General features: G+C 45.8%; 1 protein-coding gene across 7 annotated transcripts in view; it reads right to left on the bottom strand.

Annotated features, from left to right (window-relative positions):
- CFAP70 (cilia and flagella associated protein 70) overlaps window positions 1-11,587 on the bottom strand; it is a 34,996-nt gene that overhangs the window by 2,883 nt on the left and 20,526 nt on the right. For 5 of the 7 annotated variants that reach the window (XM_088656652.1, XM_088656649.1, XM_088656651.1 and 2 more), the window contains 11 exons: window positions 10,850-10,983; window positions 8,797-8,912; window positions 7,449-7,634; window positions 6,102-6,230; window positions 5,817-5,921; window positions 4,426-4,535; window positions 3,660-3,812; window positions 2,121-2,282; window positions 964-1,053; window positions 704-841; window positions 231-345 (listed from right to left, as the gene is read on the bottom strand). In XM_088656652.1, coding sequence (XP_088512778.1) covers window positions 231-345; window positions 704-841; window positions 964-1,053; window positions 2,121-2,282; window positions 3,660-3,812; window positions 4,426-4,535; window positions 5,817-5,921; window positions 6,102-6,230; window positions 7,449-7,634; window positions 8,797-8,912; window positions 10,850-10,983 — 1,438 coding nt within the window. The remainder of the gene's footprint in view (window positions 1-230; window positions 346-703; window positions 842-963; window positions 1,054-2,120; window positions 2,283-3,659; window positions 3,813-4,425; window positions 4,536-5,816; window positions 5,922-6,101; window positions 6,231-7,448; window positions 7,635-8,796; window positions 8,913-10,849; window positions 10,984-11,587) is intronic. The other 2 variants (XM_060282403.2, XM_088656654.1) reach the window with 1 other exon arrangement.

Raw genomic sequence — 11,587 nt, 5'->3', positions numbered from 1 at the left:
TTGCTTCATCATTCTTCTTGTTCTTAGCCTCCTTGCATTTTTTCAAGAAATAGAAAGGAGGGATACGTTTAAAAAAAGAAAGAAAAGAAGAATAGAAAAATGGTGACTAAATTAATCCTGGCTTAAAGAATGTGTGACTTGCTAGTCACACCTGCTGGTTGCTTCTGAACCAAAGTGTAAGATCTTTCCACAAATCTAGCAATCATGAAAGAGAGAAAAGGGTGACAAACCTTGACAGCATATTTGTAGGATTGTTCTGCCTCTAGCTGCCTTCCACCCTGAAGAAGAAGAAAGCAGTCCACAGTAAGCTGATCTTTTACAACACAATATTGCAGTTGCGAGAAACTGCAAAGGATTTAATTGTGGGTTAAGAAAAAGAATGGACAGCAGAGAAACACCACTCCCCAGTGAAGTACTTGTTAGGTGCCAACTTGAGGATAGAGACAAACAAAAGGGAAATGATGTTGGGGGATTTTGACACCAAAAATGTTTCCACATTTCTGTTTTGAGAAATAGCATCCTTGGACCCATTCAGTTACCAGTTAAATATTTGAGGGTTCCCACCCCACACACCCCCAAAAAGATGCACAGATGAACCATTTTAAGCTTGGGCATCAGAATGGTTGAATACCTGTTTCCACTGAGAGCCTCCTTGAAACCCTCCACCTAACATACTCACACTGCTGTAAAGAAAAGCAGATACGTCTTTTGCTGGGTTAAAAGGCCCTTGAGAGTTCACCTGCATGCAGACGAGAGCCAGATACGCCCACACTTCAGCATTGTTGTTGTTGAGGGCATTGGCCTCGGAGAGGGCATCTTCTGCCTCCGCCATCTCTTTGAGCTGTAGAGAGGGAGAAGTAGACTAATTCAAAACTTAGCGTAAGACCATGTGCTGTGCACTCGGCCACAAGCATCAGCAGTGGGAGTGCACTGCAGCCGGATTAAAGAGCACCAGTCTCTTACCCTATAGCAGGCAATTCCTACTCCCAGCCATGTGAGACAGGAAGGTGATTTCTTACTGGCCAGCAGGTAGATGTCCTTTGCCTTTTCATACTGTCAAAGGAACAGAGGTTGGCAAATTACTCTCCACGCTATGACAATTGACACTATACTCTGTTTTGTTCTTGACAGAAGCCTTCTCTAGCCACCGTTTCAAAGAGAACTACTCACAAAGGACATTTTTTAAAAAAAATTATTATATTTATTAGCTGCTCAGTAACTGATGGTGACATATAAAGGAATATCAAAACTGTCAGGGGGTTGTTGCGGCTACTCTCGAGTCAAGACGCTTCAGTCTGCGCTGTCTTTAAGAGTTTTATTGTGCATACTATTTACAGTGCAGAGATAGCAGAAAACATGACCACCTAGTCACTTCCAGAATCTGGCAATGGCTTCTGTCTGCTTCGGGGCCAGCATTAAAGCCTGGGCACCCCGAAACGCCGCCCCTTAGCCTTATGTGTGGGCGCATACCTCAATTCGGGTGCTGGAAGGAGAGGTCTCCCCTCTTGCTGGCTGGGGCGGCACCTGGGCTCCGCCATCTCGCTGAGCCCCTCACCCTCTGTCTCTCGCCCAGAGCAGTGCCAAGGCTCTGACGCGTCTCTGAGCCCTTCCTGCCCGCTCTCGCTCTGTTCTCCAAGCGTAGCCATGGCTCGGAAGGCTCACTGAGCCCTCGCTCCATTCCTCATTCCCTCCTCCTGACTTGCTGCTCGTGCTATCGCTTGGCGAAGTGCTGGTCAGAATGACCGGGGGGGGGGGGAGGCTCCCTGTAGGGAGTCCCCCTTACAAAAACAAACAAAACAACCAAAAAGGACTACTAAAACAAGATAAAATCAACCAATACAATCTGAAACGAGCACTTAACTTAAATGTAAAAACTTTGCCCAGCAGAAAACAATAGCTTTTAAAATTCCAGAATGTAAAACGAGCACATTAAAGGGCAGCAGATTCAACTAGTCCAGTGGCCCTCCTGCTTCTAACATCAAGATGTGTCTCCAAGAAGCCCACAAGCAGGGCTTGAAGGCAACAGGCCTCCCCAGTCTGAGTAGGAGAGGTTCCCCTTAGATTTCATGCCACCCAGCTCGTCTGTGTCCCGCTGAACTCCCCATTTTCTGTCTCCTCACCTCCTTCCTCTCTAAGTAGATGGATCCTAACCGCAGGTAGACAAAATGCATATCCTTTGCATCAGTCACAAAACTGATGGTCCGTTCATAGCAGGCCTTTGCCTCGGCAAAGTCCCCAGTCAGGTAGCAGAGATGTCCCTTCTGAGCCCAAACCTCTGGATTCTGCACAAAAAATAAAATAAAAATGGTGGCAGGAAATGGAATAAGTGTTTCCATGCATAAGTGGTTCCATGCAATAAGTGGTTGGCATGCATATTTGTGGTATAAACAGGTTAAAGTACATAGAGCTTTCTTGTATCATGTTGTAAGAAAATTGGTTTATGAAGTATGGGGAAAATATAAAAATTTATTAGAGCAAAAAACACCTTGGTGGCTCTCCCCATTAGAAGTGATATCCTTAAAAAAAACTGAATACTGTATGATGAATGATTGGGCAACGTACAAAGAACTAGGTTTGAAGATATAAGAGAATTACTAGCTGACTGGTTACTATCAATTAAATAATATATTTAAGGTAGACAAAAAGAATGGTTTTTGTACTGAAATCTCTAAATTTGAAAAATAGCTGCTCTAGAGAATAAAACAAAATTACTTTCAAAAATGTATAAATTAATATTAGAGTGGTATACAAAAGACAAACAGGTCAAATCAGTAATGATATACTGGGTGAGAGACTTTGGGTATAATATACAACTTGTAGCATGGGAGAAGTTATGGAATTGGGATTTAAAGTTCATGGCATGTTATACGTTGAATGAAAATTATATGAAAATGATGTATCGATGGTATTTAACTTCTAGCAAATTGGCAAAGTATGCTGGAAATGTAAGGAAAAAGAAGTCACCTTTTTATCATATGTGGTGCCTTCCAGCATTAACTTTGGTGGAATAGAGTCAACTTTGTCAGATACATGACATATTATTCCCAGTTTGGGGAGGTCTATGGAGATATATATTTGTTTGTGTGTATCATATAGGGACACGGGCGGTGCTGTAGTCTAAACCACTGAGCCTCTTGGGCTTGCTGATCAGAAGGTCGGCGGTTCAAATCCTCGCGATGGATTGAGTTCCCCTTGCTCGGTCCCAGCTCCTGCAAACCTAGCAGTTCGAAATCATGCCAAAAAGTGCAAGTAGATAAACAGGTACTGCTCCAGCGGGAAGGTAAACAGCGTTTCTGTGTGCTGCTCTGGTTTTGGTGTTCCGTTGCACCAGAAGCAGCTTAGTCATGCTGGCCACATGACCTGGAAAAACTGTCTGCGGACAAACGCTGGCTCCCTCGGCCAGTAAAGCGAGATGAGCGCCGCAACCCCAGAGTTGTCTGCGACTGGACTTAACAGTCAGGGGTCCTTTACCTTTTTTATACATATAAAATCTCATATATGTGCTGCCCCCCTTTTTTGGTAAACAGTGAAATAAAATACAAATGGTATTAAGAAATCTGGCATCACTGACGTGATGTTCAGGCTCGGCACTTTGGGAGGCGCCTGTCTTCTTGATGCTGGGTGAGCGGAATGAAAGGGTGCTAAAAAGAGATACTTGCCAGGTAATCAATCTGGACGGCCATTTCCAGGCATTCTTCTGTCTTGCTGTATTCCTGCTTGAGCATGTATGTCTCAGCCAGCACCAGGTAGTAGTCACAGCTGGGGCCTCCTTGAGGGCAGAGCAGCTCATGTGCCAATGCCCTGTGAACAAACTGAGAAGGAAAAGCCAGCCCCAGGGTTTGTTATGCAGCCACAAAGACCTCCTGACCTGCTCAACCAATTGCCGCTAGCCTTCGTTCACAGTTAACTTTTGCTGTCTCTTGCTCTCCTACCTATCAGTTCCACACAGTCCTGTTCCACATTCGAGCTGTGGCCGCTGGCTTCCAAATTTAGCTTACCTGGAGTCAAGCTTGTAACTCTGTGAGGGGTAAACTACAGTGCTCAGAATTCTTTGAGGGAAAGGAGGAGCTTTAAATGTATAGTGTGTACCCAGAGAACCCACAGAGTCGGTGCCTATGCTAGAAGGAAAGGCCACCTTGAAGGTTTCATTTTTCATTCCCCTCATGAACGCACAACCAAAATATCATCAAAAAGCGGAAGAGAGGTAAAACATGTGTTCCCTCAACTTATATTCCTGTCGATTAAAACCTGCCCTCCCTGTCTGCTTTTTGATGATTAATCAATGGCGTCTCATCTGATTAATCCACCAGATGAAACCGGAAGCACTACCGGTAGTTGATTCCCCATGGAAAGGGAGCGTCTCTACTTTGCAGTCACCTCCACACACACCCTGCCCGCCCCCTGCCCTGTTAGTGCCACATTCACCTGGAAGGCATTGACGTCCATCAAAAAGTTAATCGTCTCCATGAAGATGGTGATGGGGGGCTGTGGGGGAGGGAGTGGGGGAGGCTCTGTCTCAAAGGCAACTCTGGTTTCTGAAATGAAGCAGGAAATTCAAGGGATTTAACAACAAACAGACCTTAGACGCCTTTCTTTAGTACAGTATGATCACTTCTTGTGTAGGGGTTCTATTCCAGGGATGGCCTGTACAGTGATGCCTCACAAGACGAAATTAATTCGTTCCGTCAGTCGTTTCGTCTTGTGATAATTTTGTCTTGCAAAGCGTGGTTTGCTGCGGCAAACAAAAACAAAAACAAAACCGCAAAAAAATTCATCTTGCAAAGCATGGCCAAAGAAAACTTCGTCTTGTGAGTCACCAAAAACATCGCAAAACAAAGAGTTTTTGTTGCGCGAGGCATTCGTCTTGCGGGGTACCACTGTATATGCAAAAATGCATATATTCAAGCCATCCCCTTGGAACTGCCCCTGCACAAGCATCCTTACTTTTCCAGAGTCCTGCACTGAGCTGGCCTTGCCCGCCCGCCCGCCCCCCAAAAGCAAGACAGAGAGCGTTGAAGCTCTCTGTCTTGCTTGCCGGGCTCATGAATGCTCTCATGAAAACTCTGAGATGCTCTCTTGAGATCTCATGGGACCACCCAAGTTCCCCAAGGATCTCGCAAAAGAAAACCCCGTGCAGAAAGAGCTTTTAAGCTCTCTGCTTTCCATGTATTTAATTTGTGCAATTTCAACTGGCCAGCCTTCTCCTATGTAAAGTTGAAATTGCACATGTTAAACATGCATAAGTTGCAATCATACTGTACTCAATTTGTTAAATAAATGCAGCAAATACACATCTTCCTTTTTTCATTGAAAGTTTTCAGCAAACTTCTACTTTGCAAAGTGTGCCTGGTCCCCACACCACCACCACCACCGTCTATCCACAACCCAGGCGTGAAGCCTAAGCCAAGCCAAAAGTCTACGTTAAGAGAGCAAGTTGAGGAAATACAAAATAAGCACAGCACTTAGGAGAATGCCAATGAAAAGGGAAATTGCTGCAGTTCACGTGTTCGCCTGTAGTCAGCAATGGAAATCAGTCCATCCAGGTCTGCAGGTCTGCTTTGTTTGGCTTCACTCGCCCCTGAGCAGAAACTCTCTTCAAATGCAGGCTAGTAGTCCATTGGACAGGTCATCCTATGCAATCCAGACCCTTCTATGACTGCCCAAGCACACCCTTTTGATTTTGGCAGCTCTGCCCCTTAGATTGCTGGTGTCGCTTTGCTCATTTGTGCAGCAAGAGTGGTTCTGCTGCAACTCGTTCTATTGCTTCTGAGTCGTAATCATTATTTGCCTCGAATCCTAAGCTTGTGGCCCCTAACCTTTCATGGTAGACAGCTTCATTCTACTGGGAGCCATCGATGCCCTCCTGGACATCTTAGGCACTCCTTCCTCTTCGTGCAGGCGGTGAAAGGATTCTTCTTCACCTAAAGGGAAATCATGAAAAATGAGAAAAATCAAAACGAGAACAAGCCTATCTTGATCTGCCTCTCAGATCACTGACATTCAGCTTTGCCCAGTTATACAACAAGATTGATGTTGTAGCTCATTCTATTTCTTCAATGAATAGTCACACCCTCTCCAAGCCCAAGGTTGTGGCCCCAAACCTTTTGGAGGCACCAGCTTCAATCTACTGGGAGCCAGAGACATCTTTCTGGCGACCTTAGGAATTTTCTCCTCTTCTGCCCGATGGATGGTTATGGACGGCTCTGGGATGTCCGAAACTTCAACAGATGCTAAGGGGAAATCCAGAAAAATGAGAAAAGTCAAAGAAGTACAAAACTATCTTTGCATATTTCTAACTGCATAGCAAGTCTCAGTACAGGAGAGCTTCCACACCCACGCACCCTGATCCCATGTCCTGCCTGCAGAAGCCGATTGGTTGGGAGTTCTCTATGAACTTATTGGGTTAGCTAGAGTTACTGAGGAGCTCAGCCTTGCTGTTATTTTAATGATGATGATGATGATACCCTGCCCATCTGGCTGGGTTTCCCCAGCCACTCTGGGCAGCTCCCAATCGAATATTAAAAACACAATACAGCATTAAACATTAAAAACTTCCCTATACAGGGCTGCCTTCAGATGCCTTTTAAAAGTAGGATAGTTGCTTATTTCCTTGACATCTGATGCCCCTCACAGCTTCTTGACACTACAAGCCCCCATGATGCCTGGGAAGGAGTGGAAAGCAAACGCTTAAGCCAGGGAACAGGAGTCTGTGGCCTACGAGTCCCATCATGCTGGCTGGCGCTGGGAATTCAAACCACTTCCCTCCAAACAGAGTATTTCCCCACTGCAGATATCTCCTTTAAACTTTTGACAGTTGTCAATCACCTGGTGTTGTTATGCCATCAGGTGACTGACAGATGAATGGGACCACCCCCTGATGGAGCCCCACCCCCCAGGTGCAGGTGAATTAAGGATCTGGCCTGTCAGGTTCCCCACCCCTACACTAGTAAGATCGGGAAGCAAAACCAAGACTTCAGAAAAGGCAAAGGAGTCCAGGAAGGGTGAGAGAGATTATAGGCACGACCAATATGTGCAGAAACGCACACACTCGCACGGTGCCAAACTCGGAAGGGACCTGGAAACATCATAAAATATGTCACTAAAAGGGCAGAAAGAGGGCAGGGCAGAGTTGGAGCAGAGGCAGAATGGGGCAGAACAGGGTGTTTCAATTGCATGCTATTTAACGGACGCACACAATGACCTCCCGGACCGCAATCCTCATGCAAATTGGGTTTGCCTGTAGTCATAAAAACAAGTTTTCAGAAAGATGAGAGGAAATGTTTTGGGATAAACAGAATTCTAATCCCAGAGACACAGATGATGTCCCTGTTGGCATAATATATTCTGCCTGTTGTGAACATGAATATTTTTGACCTGCTGTGAACATGCTGCGCCTTTTCCAAGACCCCATTGTTTACAAATTCCCTGCAGGCAGAGTCTCAGCTTACGCAGCTCCTCCTCCGCTGAAACAGAAAGAACTTCCGCCGCTGAAGGACATATGGAGACCTTTCGTACTGCATCTGCAACATCAGGTGGAGGTCGTTCCTTCTGGAGAGAAGCCTTCTGGAGTTTGAAAGCCTTCTGAAATGCCATCTCCACCCTAATGTCGTTCTCTTGGATATCATAGAATAGCCCTGTGGGAAAGGCAAGAGCATGGGTAGGGAAACTAAGGGCCAGGGGGCCAGATCGCCTTCTAAATCCAGCCTGTGGACGATCTGGGAATCAGCATGTTTTTACATGAGTAGAATGTGTCCTTTTATTCAAAATGCATCTCTGGGTTATTTGTGGGGCCTGCCTGGTGTTTTTACACGAGTAGAATGTGTGCTTTCATTTAAAATGCATCTCTGGGTTATTTGTGGGGCATAGGAATTCGTTCTCCCCCCCCAAAAAAAGTCCGCCCCCCCCCAAGGTCTGAGAGACAGTGGACCCCTGCTGAAAAAGTTTGCTGACCCCTGGGCAAGAGAGTTGCACCACTGCTGGGAGGTAGGAGGGAGCCTCTCAACCTGCAGTGCCCCCAACTGGCCAGGCACCTTAATGGGTCGTGCAGGAAGAAGGCGATAAAATTCACCCTCCTTTCCATCAGGGAGTAAAAAGGGGGGGGGGTATTCACAACAAAAATGTCTCAAATTGACTGTAATTTACCTGCATGAAAGACTCTACGATTTGAAAACAGAGACATTGAATGTAGTATCGTTACTTATGGAAAACCTTTTAATGAAAACATATTAAAGGAAAAGAACTACTCCTACGTAGAGTAGATCATCTGAAGTTAATAGACATGACTAACTTAGGTTCATTAGTGTCAGTGGGTTTACTCTTGAGTAGGACTTAGTTGGCGACAGCCCACTGTGCTGGTGTTGTTATTGTTAAACCACTTCTTTGGAAGAAAAGAGAAATGCCTTCCGAAGAAGAGAAATAAATACTGTTGTCTTCATAAGGGCTAGAAGCTTGTTCCCCCACTTAGGGATTCTCAAATTATTCTCTACCAGGTGCAAGATTCCATGCTTGCACAGTGTATATGTAACTTGAATACAACCCATGGAAGAGATGCCCAGACTCTGCAGCCAAGGCAGTGCGGCTGAGATGTGCTGGGTTGGAAACAGACGAGAGAGCGGATGGTGAACTAAAATGGAATAAAACCGACACCTGCCCATGAACAAACCTACCCGAGCCTTAATGTTCCTGTATGTGTGCAGAGGGAATCCTACGATGTCAGAGGTGTGCCCAGTACCAATGAAGAGAATACCACGATAAAGTGCATTAACAAGACCACCCCAGCAAATCCAGCTGACCTACCTAAGATGGTCCAGGCCAGAATGCTGGAGGGTTCCAAGCAGGTGGCGTCCTCAAAGAAGACCTCAGCATCTTCGTAGTTCTCCAGCATCACAGCCATGATGCCACAGAGCAGTATGCTGGGCAGACAAAACCGAAGACTGAAGCAGCTGTCCACATGCAAAAAGCAAGCAAGCAAGCAAGAGCCCACTGCACTGTGTAGCCTATGAGCCTTCCTACTATAGTAAGGGTGGACGGTAACAAAGTGTTACTCAGACTAGACCCATGGAAATTATGAGCCTAACTTAGCCATGCTCATTAATTTCAATGAGTCTACTCTGAGTAAAACTTAGTTGCCTACCACCCAATGTCTCTTTTTGGATGCTTAGTTGGAAGCAAGTGCCACAGTGTTCGATGGGGCTTTCTCCCAGGTCAGTGTGCATAAAGCATGCCACAATTGTGTTGAAGCCAGGTTAAGTTACTTACACATTATTCCCACTGACATCATTGCACAGTGCCGGATTAAAGCCTCTGGAGGCCCCTAGGCAGTCAAAAAAATGGAAGGCCCCTCGCACATTATCTCCTAATATGTTTCTTTTATTTTGCCAGCCAACCATTGTAATAAACCCATTTTCTTATACCATATTATTTTGATCCGTTGTTGCGGGGGCCCTAAAAGGCGTGAGGCCTAGAGGCCCGTGCCTACGCTGCTTATTTGGTAATCTGGCACCGTCATTGCACTTTAAATCATGACTAATGTATCCCACTGATTTCCATGGGAACCAAGTTCAACCCAATACTGTATTTGAAAGACCCCCTATTTCCCTACAAACCTCCCTGGGTGTTAATATCAGCCATGGGGCCCTTTGTAGTATGGTAATTCCACTGGCTTCAGGAGATTTTTTTGTGGGAGAGGTTCCCCCCACAGAAGACATTCTCTGTAGCAGTTACTACGTTGCAGAATACTAGGGTGCACAGCTGCACCCGGCATCTTCATTATTTAATTTTTATAATATGCTGAAGATGCATCTCTTTCCCCTGGCCTCTGACACCTGAGCTGTCTATTTTAAGAACCCACACTATGCCTGTAACTAATTTGTTTTAAGCTGTTTTTAATATTGAATTTTAAACAGATGGAACCTGCTCTGGGACCTTACGGCGAAGGGGTAGAGAGCTAAGAAATCAAACAACTAACAACAATTATCCACCTTGGAGGCTGACAAAAATACTCTTGCAACAGGACATGCACATGATGATGATGATGATGATGATGATTATTATTATTATTATTATTATTACGGTATTACCCTGCCCATCTGGCTGAGTTTCCCCAGCCACTCTGGGCGGCTTCCAACAAAATATTAAAATACAATAGTCCGTCAAACAAAAGCTTCCCTAAACAGGGATGCCTTCAGATGTCTTCTAAAAGTCCGGTAGTTGTTTTTCTCTTTGACATCTGGTGGGAGGGCGTTCCACAGGGCAGGTGCCACTACCGAGAAGGCCCTCTGCCTGGTTCCCTGCAACTTGGCTTTGCGCAACGAGGGAACCGCCAGAAGGCCCTCGGCGGTGGACCTCAGTGTCCGGGCAGAACGATGGGGGTGGAGACGCTCCTTCAGGTATACTGGACTGAGGCCGTTTCGGGCTTTAAAGGTCAGCACTAACACTTTGAATTGTGCTCAGAAACATACTGGGAGCTAGTGAAGATCCTTTAGGACTGGTGTCATATGGTCTCGGCAGCTGCCCCCAGTCACCAGTCTTGCTGCCGCATTCTGGATTAGTTGTAGTTCTCGGGTCACCTTCAAAGGTGCTGATGCTTGCAACAGACTGTGAGCAGGAGAGCAGCAGCATGAGCACTAGTGACATATATATGCACAGAAGCCATTCTATTTTTTTATTTCCCTTTTTTAAAAAGGTGGGGGATCAGGACATGTTACAACTCAGCCTCCAAGTGTTGCACCTATGGTATACTGTACTCAATATTCCTCAGCTACACAAAGCCTTTCTTGCCCCATGAGAATTGTCTGTAACAAGGCCGCACATCTCCCCACCCTGCCTGCCTCCTGATACCAAGTATTACCTGGGTAGGTGATTGGGGTCTAGGCTAACAGCCTCACGGAAGCACTCCTGGGCTTTGAGATTGTTTTCAGTCAGCAGACAGAAAGTGCCGTAATCCAACCAACTCTGGATATCCTGGCGGTCACGAGACAATCTCTGGGGATGGAAACACCATTGCGTAAGTTGACTCCCTGGTGTTCCAGGCTTTTGTATGGATAAAAACTGCACATTAGAAATGGGGGCTCCATCCTTCTGATGAGTCACCTGATCATGCTTCAAATTCTGAAGGCTGGCGGACATCCTATTAGTCTTATTTGATTTTAATTCGGCCTCAGGGTTTGTGAGCCATTATGGTCCATCTAACTATATGTATACTGGAGCTGCTTTATACTGAATCAGACCAAAGATGATTCATCTAGCCCAGCATAGTCAGCTGCCCAGCAGCCCTCTGTGCCTCAACCTGAAAAGAGGCTAATGGCATACAGCTTCAGGCAGCAGAGCAGAGAGCCCCCCTGCTGAGCTGAAGAGCCACAAATCATAAGACTGTGATATTTAGCTTGGCAGTACATGCAAAGAAGAGTGAGGCAAGGGAATATTTCTTCCAGTTCCCACAGCAGCAGGGATACCAGAGGCCTGGGGAAAATTCTTCAGCATCATTCACCCCCACACATTTCTTAGCTACCCAAATGGTGAGGGATGAGCAGCGTTTCTTGAATTGTTTTACATTTCTTGTAAGTTGCTTGGAGACCATTTGACTGAA

Source organism: Zootoca vivipara, chromosome 13 (genome assembly GCF_965207765.1).
Source record: "Zootoca vivipara chromosome 13, rZooViv2.hap1.1, whole genome shotgun sequence".
NCBI lineage: Eukaryota > Metazoa > Chordata > Lepidosauria > Squamata > Lacertidae > Zootoca > Zootoca vivipara.
This window is presented reverse-complemented; position numbering and strand designations above follow the sequence as displayed.